This window comes from Mustela nivalis (assembly GCF_964662115.1).
Source record: "Mustela nivalis genome assembly, chromosome: 8".
NCBI classification, from domain to species: Eukaryota; Metazoa; Chordata; class Mammalia; order Carnivora; family Mustelidae; genus Mustela; species Mustela nivalis.
In genome coordinates, this window is record NC_139027.1 from 49,833,240 (window position 1) to 49,841,857 (window position 8,618).

General features: G+C 40.3%; 1 protein-coding gene across 7 annotated transcripts; it reads left to right on the forward strand.

Moving 5' to 3' along the window:
* The first annotated feature begins 1,746 nt into the window (after window positions 1-1,746).
* On the forward strand, window positions 1,747-8,397 carry TPRKB (TP53RK binding protein). Of its 7 annotated transcripts, none has more exons than XM_082743976.1 (6): window positions 1,820-2,013; window positions 2,591-2,624; window positions 4,135-4,298; window positions 5,746-5,868; window positions 7,221-7,397; window positions 8,270-8,397. In XM_082743976.1, the coding sequence occupies exons 3-6, from the start codon at window positions 4,158-4,160 to the stop codon at window positions 8,354-8,356; spliced, it is 528 nt and encodes a 175-aa protein (XP_082600102.1). In that variant the 5' UTR covers window positions 1,820-2,013; window positions 2,591-2,624; window positions 4,135-4,157; the 3' UTR covers window positions 8,357-8,397. The 7 variants fall into 7 exon arrangements, with proteins under 7 accessions (XP_082600101.1, XP_082600102.1, XP_082600098.1 ...); XM_082743977.1 differs by lacking the exon at window positions 1,820-2,013 and adding an exon at window positions 2,093-2,268; XM_082743975.1 differs by lacking the exon at window positions 2,591-2,624 and having other exon boundaries at window positions 1,747-2,031.
* The last annotated feature ends 221 nt before the right edge of the window (window positions 8,398-8,618 follow it).

Consider the following 8,618-nt stretch of genomic DNA (forward strand, 5'->3'; position numbering starts at 1 on the left):
GGATATATGATTTGCTTATCCATTCAGTTGATGAACATTATGGTGGTTTCCAGCTGTGGATGGTTACAAATATGCTGCTGAAAACTGAGCTGCTTTTTTTTTAATGTCTTTTTAATCAGCTTTATTGAGGTATAATTTATTGTCTATAAAATATATTTTTAAAGTGCATAGTATGATGAATTTTTACAAATTCCTACTGGCTATGTAACTAACACCACATCAAGATCTAGAACATTGGCTTCATGGCAAAGATTCCCTTGGGGTTTCTTCCAGGCTCCCCTCTCACTCCTCCATTCCTAGCAATCTTTTGTTTTCTAGTCACTCTAAAAAAAATTTTTAATTCCTAGAGTTTTATAGAAAAGGGATCATATGATAATAAATTCTAGTGTTTTTTTTCTGAGTATGTTTTGTGAGTCATCCATGTTGTAAGTATTGTCAAGTATCAGTAATTCATTCCTTTTTGTTAATGATAAAAATAATGCTGTATCCCATTGTATGAATTTACCACAATTTGCTTATCACTGACATGTTGTTGGGCATTGGGTTGTTTCCAGTCTTTTGCTGTAAGACTAAAAGCTGCCGTGAACATTCATGTACAGGCCTTTGTATGTACACGTTTTCATTTTTCCTGGTAAATGCCAAGGAATGAAACTGCTGAGTACAGTAAATACACGTTTGGTTTATTAAGAAATGGCCACTCTTTTCTAAAGTGGTTGTACTATTTTATAAAAGTCAAACCAGCAATACCGATTGTGTCTGACAACACTTATATTAACAGTTTTTAAAATTTCAGTTATGTGAATGTGTGGCAGCTCCTTGTGTTTTAAATTTGCATTACTCTGCTATGATGTTGAGCATCTTATGTGTTTATTGGCCTGATTCATGTATCTTTTATAAAGTGTTCAAATATGTCACCCATTCATAATTAGGTTGTTTTCTCTTACTGAGTTATGGGCGTTCTTTATATAGTCTGAATACCAATCTTTGGTCAGAATATCTTTTTCACATACACATTCCCACGTATTCAAGCCAAAGGGTACTCTTTGCTACCCCTTAAATAGGGGAAGGCCTTTGTGTTTCAGAGCCTTTGAACTCTGTGTTGGCTGGAATGCTGTTCTCCCAGATCATACAGCTTGCTTCCAGACCTCCTCCAGTCACTTTCTGGTGAGATCTTAACCATCCTATTTGAAATAGTAATACCCACGGCCAGGCATTCCTCCCTTTTCCTATCTTTTTTTCTCCATAGCACACACCTACCCGACAGCTATATTTATTATTTACCTGTGTAAATGTATCTGTTTAAAGAAAAGTGCTGTCCAAGAAGAGCTCCAACTATAAACATGGAAAATAATGCTCTGCAACCTGTTGAGAGGATTACTTCCTCTCTTGGAGGCTGATACACTCTTACGGATGAGAAATTTCAGAGCCTGCTAGATGCAGGAAGAGGTTCATTTCATCAGTGTCCTGCCACCTATCTTTTAAGTACCGGAGGCAAATCTGTCCATTCCCTCTCCCTAGGAGACCCTCCCTAGATGACCGACCGCACCGACAGCAAGAAGGGAATGAGTCCCGCCTACCCCGCAGAGAACTGTAGCGGAGACGAAGGAGTGCTTTGCACTGGAAGAAACCTACGTCTCGCCCAACACGTCGGAGAGAAGGCCGAGACTCGGCACTGAAACCTCAGCGTCCAGTCCCTGGGTCCTTAGCGTCCCCGTCGCCGGAAGTGACGGACAGGGCTCCCGTCACTCCGCGTCCGCTGACAGCTCAGGCTGGGGAAGAAGCGTGTCGGGAGGGGCGGACGCCGCCTCGGCCCGGCTTCCGGAATGTGAGGGCTTTGTTTCCAAGGGGAAGGTTTTCCAGGAGGCCCGGAAGCGCGGGCGTGTGGGTCCTCTCGGGGTTGGAAGGCCAGCCCCGGGAACGCAGCCCGGCGGCGGCAGGGCCCGCTCATTGACGTCCTGAAAGGGCGGAGAAGCGCGTCTAAGAGGGACCAGACCCGGGGCTTTGGGCGCCCTGGTAAATGGACTCTTAATGGCAAGTGGGAGAGAAGGAGTCGGGGCTCTGCGGGTCGGGGGCGCAGAGCGGGGAGCCCGGGCACCGGAAGCCGGGGAGGCCGCGGCGGCGGCAGCCGAGAGAGTGTGGGCCCCGCGCGCCTGCGAGCAGAGGGAGTGACGGCTCGGAGTGGCGGGGCTGGGGGCTTTATCGCACGAGCAGCGGAAGGACCCGCTGTGGCTTACTTTTTGAGGGGATCGCTCTTTCTGCCCGCCGGAGGTTGGCTGGTGGGAGGGCGGGAACTGCGAGGCGACAGCCCCGGGAAGGCCACAGCCGTAGAAGAAGGAGCGGTGTTGCTGGGGGCGGTGGGTGTAGACGAGAAGTGGGCGGGTCAGAGGGATACCTAAGAGGTAGAATCGTCAGGACTGTGGATTAACTATGGGGTAGGTGTTCGGGGATGATTCCAAGTTTCTGGCCTAAGTGAGGGAATTTATTTTGACCTTTGCCAGGGATCCTTTTTTCCCTAGTGTTAAAACATAAACAGCGAAGAGGTTTTTTCCCTGCTGATTATATGTATTCCTATTTTGTGTGCTCACTGTAGAAAATTCAGAACGGACATCTTTTTTAAATAGAAGGTAAAAATGACCAATATTCCTACCACCGGAGATGGCCATATTTTGGCGTGTTTCATGTTTTTGTCTTCTGTGTGCATCTTTTTTGGGAAATTGGGAATATATTCGTTATTTTTTTTCTGTATCTTTTTCCTCCCATTGGACATTCCCATGACTATAAAGATTGAACTGCGGTGTGCCAAGATATGATCCACACATACTGCTTTTTCCTAATAAAAACTCAGATGTCATTCCACCAAGTCAGAACTTTTCGGTTTATTTTCCTTTCAGTATTTTTATGCACTTTTTTGAGAAGTCCACTATTTATGCTACATTTTAGGTTTTGTTTTTCAAGCACATGTTTTAAATCAATGTTATTTATTGCTGTTTTCACACATCCTTAACTGCTTTTCGGGACTATAGTTTTTAATATGGTTGTTTAGTTGCAACAAATTCTGTTATTAGTTAGATAATTTTTCAACTTTTTGCTATTAGGATGATGAGAGGGACATCTAGTTTACATAAATTTTCAGGTTTTTGGTTTATTCTTTGAAAAGTGTCATAGAAATGGAACCAAGTAAAAGGATAAAATGAATCTATCAAATTGCCTCATCCAAATATCTCACTAAGACTTTGATTGACATTGTTTTTTTTTTTTTTTAGATTTTATTTATTTATTTGACAGACAGAGATCACAAGTAGGCAGAGAGGCAGACAGAGAGGAGGAAGCAGGCTCCCTGCTGAGCAGAGAGCCTGATGCAGGGCTCGATCCCAGGACCCTGGGATCATGACCTGAGCTGAAGGAAGAGGCTTTAACCCACTGAGCCACCTAGGCACCCTGATTGACATTGTTTTAAACGTCATATTTTTGCAATACTTTGTTTATCAATTCCAAGATATGGTTGTCTTTCTGGTTAGTCAAGTTCTTGTCTTTTATGTTTCTTTTATGTCTTTGTCATTTCCTTATTAAACTTATGTGTAAGAAAGGGCCAGTAATTGATCTTTTTTCTTTTTCTTTGTTTAGTGATTGTACCCTCTCTGCTCAGATGTCATTATGAAATGAGTATCTTTGAGTCAGGTGTCATACTTTCTTCAATAAAATTGTCTTAATATTTGTGTCTAGGTTCTGCTAAAATCACATATAATGGTAAGCCCAGGAAGCTAAAAAGGTTAAGTTGGCATGAGGTTTTACTAATAGCATCAGCAACCTCTTGTCTAACAAATTCCTGACATTCTGCTCCTACTTGGCTATTAGAGAAGCTTCCCCTCAGCCATGCATCAGATCCTGTCTGTACAACAAGGGAACCAGGCAGTAACCTTGATCCTTTCTGAAGAATGGTAAAGGAAGCTAGAAACACGTCAGCGTGGGTGGGAAGACATCTCATGAGGATGCAAATGTGCTTTTGGGATGGATTCTTCTAGTTTAACAGTTCTGCCATATGATTTAAGTTATTTTATTTGTTAGCAAGGCTATTTTTTAGTGAATTATAACATTTTTTAAACAAAGTCTTTTGGTCTTTTTGGTTTTATGCAGATAGACTCCTGCTTGTCTATGAAATGCAGTTAACACATCAGCTGGACCTATTTCCCGAATGCAGGGTGACCCTTCTGTTATTTAAAGATGTAAAAAATGCTGGAGACTTGAGAAAAAAGGCCATGGACGGTGCTATTGATGGTTCACTAATAAACCCTAAGGTGGTGAGTATAAGTGAGACTAGCTGAGTTTTAACAGGGCATTGAAGAGTATGTTAATTTTTCATGATGTTACGGGTTAGCCTAAAACTGTCACCTTTGGGTAAAGAGTTCTCGTGCAGGCTTTGGAGTCAGACTGGGCCAGCCTTGAATTTAACAGTGAATAGAAGCCTAAGTGCTGGAAACTTCCCCCAGGAGATAAAGAAAGGTTGTGGTCAGGCTCTGATCTAATGGCAAATTCCTGGATCTTCCTCTTCTCGTCTGAACTAGAAAAAAATCTCTGCACAGGATTTGAAGGGCACATGCATCCAAATGTTTATAGCAGCAGTGTCCACAATAGCCGAAATATTAAAAGAGCCCAGATGTCCATTGACAGATAAAGAAGATGTGGTATATATATATACAATGGAATAGTACTTAGCCATCAAAAAAAGAATGAACTCTTGCCATTTGCAGCAACATGGGTGGAACTAGAGGGTATTCTGGTAAGCGAAAGAATTCTGTCAGAGGAAGATGAATACCGTATGATTTCACTCATGGAGAATGTAAGAAAACGTGAATATAGGGGAAGGGAAGGAAAAATAATGATGAAAATAGAGAGGGAGGCAAACGATAAGATGTTGAACTCTAGAAAACAAACAGGGTTGCTGGAGGGGAGGAGGGTGTAGGGATGGGGTAACTAGGTGATGGGCATTTGAGGTAATGAGCACTGGGTGTTATATGTAAGTGATGAATCCCTGAATTCTACCCCTGAAACTAATACTATATGTAAACTAAATTGAATTTAAAGAAAGAATTTAAAAAATAAATAAAAATTTTAAAAAGCTGTTATTGGGGGGGGGGGGATCTCTGCACAGGAGGCAGGTATAGTGGTTAAGAGGCCACACTGTGGAAACACAGCAGCAGAATTTAATCCCAGCTCTGCCATTACAACTTTGAGCAGGTGGTGGCCAACCTTTGGAGTATGCTTACTCTGTTCCTTTCCATATACCAGCTCAGTCTTCACAACAACCTTATGAAATAAATACTATGACTATCTGCATCTAACAGATAAAACAGGAATTTGCCCAGGTCCCCTCAGTGGTTGAGTGACAGAGCTGGGATTCAAACCCAGACACTCTTTGCTTTGGTTTCCTTATCCACTGCACATGAATAATAATACTGATTTCATAGGGTAGTTTTAAGGATTAAAATATCACACGTAAAATGTTTAGAATATGGCTTTTCCCATGATATTCTGAACAAATGTTATTTAAAATTTTTTCACTACTTAAGTTTCCTGCGGCTTTTAAAATTCTATGATTTTCTGAACACCCAGCAATTTTGAAAATGTAGTCCACAGAAATTGTGATGAAGTAAAATAGCCTGACATCGAAGTTACCAAAAGCTAAGGCATGCATCTCCAGGGCGCTCCAGATGCTCCATGTGTAATTCTTTCTGTCCTCTTTGGTAGATTGTCGATCCATTTCAGATACTTGTGGCAGCAAACAAAGCAGTTCATCTCTACAAACTGGGAAAAATGAAGACAAGAACTCTACCAACTGAAATTATTTTCAACCTTTCCCCAAATAACAATGTAATTAATATGGATTTCACTTAATTTATTTCTGTTGACCTTGTCATGATATACCATGTGTTCCCTAGTGTTGGGTTGGAGGCTGAATTCCTGTACACCTGTTGTTGGTAACAAAGCAAAATAATAGTTAAGAGTTCTGGACAGAATTGAGGTTTAGCACTGCCTCTTACTAGACAAATAAGCTTAGTCATTTCAGATATGAGTAAACAGAAGTTAAGCTACATGAAATGAGGACAGTTTTATCTGTCCTTATCAGATAAAAGGAGCAGGAAGATCCCCTTAAATGATATATACATTTAAATGGTAAAACATTAAGCATAGATATTTGTGTGTCATCGCGCACATCTACTCTCCCTATAAACTTGAGGATAGAATCCATGTCTTTTCCATATCCAGAAGTCCTCCGGTTAACAGCCCTTAACACGGGTGCTCTCACACCTCCGGGGCACAGGAAGTTTGTGGTTTGGGGTACTGATGGTAAGTTACTGAGCTAAAGACATTCCATATGTGGCACATTAAAAAAATAACAAAAAAACCCTGAAAATTTTGCTGATGAAGTTTGAGTATTACTACTACTGTTAATAACACAACCAGGTAATAATAGCATCCAGAGGATAATTGGGAATGCTGCAGCATAATTTCAAATAATGTTTGAAATTTTATAAAATTATAAAGTGCAGGGTAATAGAATTAACTTCTTGGTACCTGGAGAAAAACATTTCCAGATAATTATTATTTCTTTGAGATCATTTGAAATAACTTGAGAAACTATTCAATTCAGTAAGCATCTGTTGGGCTGGTCCCTCTTTTGGCTACAGTTCCAGGGCAGGAGAAGGAAATATGCTCCTGAGGAAGGCAGGGAAATGACAGAAATCCAGCTGCTCTAAGACAAATGATATATTGGGAATAATAAGTCAAACCTATGGGAACAACAAGGAAGCAACTCCTGTAAGGAGTGGGCTGCAGCGGGGAGTGCCATGTGCACTGGACGGTGAAGGATGAGGCACTCCAGACAGAAGGAGGAAAAGTGTGAAATGATAGGACCGGCACCGTCCAGGCTGGCTAGAAGGTAGGCGTGCGTGGCTGGAGGTTCATCGGGGATCAGAAGGAGGGGGTGTTTGTGTGCCATGCCAAGAATGGGCTTGCCTGTGCAGTAAGGAGGTGTACCTGTGAGCAGAGAGTGTGCTAGAGGCATAGCTGGTGGGTGTTAGGAAGGGCTGTTGAAGAGAAACACTAGGTGGAGAGAACCATTTGGAAATGTAAAATAACCCCCAGCCAGAGAAGGAGGCTGATGGGGAATGTTTCAGACACAGAAACTACTAGTATATTATCTTACCTTTATTTCCCCTTAGATTTCAGAAGCTTTGAAAAAATTTGGTATCTCAGCAAATGACACTTCAATTCTAATTGTTTATATTGAAGAGGGAGAAAAACAAATAAATCAAGAAGACCTAATATCTCAGGTTGAAGGTCATCAGATTTCTCTGAAAAACCTTCCCGACATAACAAATATTACAGAAGTCAAAAAGGTTTGTAAATCTGTATTTTTAGAAAGAGTGATGAAGAGGGGTGCCTGGGTGGCTCAGCGGGTTAAAGCTTCTGCCTTCAGCTCAGGTCATGATCCCAGGGTGCTGGGATTGAGCCCCGCATTGGGCTCTCTGCCTAATTGTGATCTTTGTCAAATAAATAAATAAAATCTTTTAAGAAAAAAAAAAGAGGAAAAGTAAAACCAATGCTGTTTGCTTATTGATCACCAATGCTTTTTTTTTTAAAGGTTAATGTAATTAAAAATTACTTGAATTATAGAGGCTAAGAATTAGAAAGTGCAGGTTTATGTAAAATATAGTTAGAAATTTAGTTGATAAAAGCATTCTCTAAGAATAAATACATTCTATATTTTATATTTCAAATGCACTGTGTAAGCTTGATCTTTTTTTTTTTTAATATTTTATTTATTTTGAGAGAGCACAGAGCAAGAGAGGGAGCTCAAGCAGGGGAAGGGAGAGGGGCAGAAGGAGAAGCAGACTCCCAGCTGAGCAGGAAGTCCTATGCAGATGCAGATGTAGGGGTTGATTTCAGGACCCTGGGATCATGACCTGAGCTACCCAGGCTCCCCTGTGTGAGCCTGATCTTTAATGTCTACATGTACACTTCTAAAATTGGTACAAATTTGGTTTCTGTGTTTATAGGGTTAATCACCATAACTGCAATTTAAAGGGAACTTTTGACTTAAATGATGAGTTGCCATCTACTTTGCATATTTTAATTACATTTGTGATTTGTGATTTCATGCCATTATCCCAGTAGATGAATAAAAATTTCACTTATACATGTTTGTATGATGAAAATGAGTAGTGCATGAATATATTAGCATGCCATAATTTGTCTTCTATCTTTACAGATATATAAACTGTCTTCACAAGAAGAAAGTATTGGAACATTATTGGATGGTATCATTTGTAGAATGTCAACAAAAGATGTTTTGTGAAGTGACAAATATTAAAAATTTTCAGTATTTATTTAAAAAAATGGATTTTTCTGTCTTATTATATATGTTCAATTCTAGAAAACACAGAATGTTACAACAAAGAAAAAAAAGCCACTGCCGTCTTCTCTTTTAATATTTTAAAAGATAGCCACTGTTGCTATTATGTGTTCTTATCTTCTAGTCTTCTGTTTCTATTCAAATATATTTCATCTTTATGTAATTGGAATAATTGGGCATTTACTAGGTTCTTGCCTTAGTGATT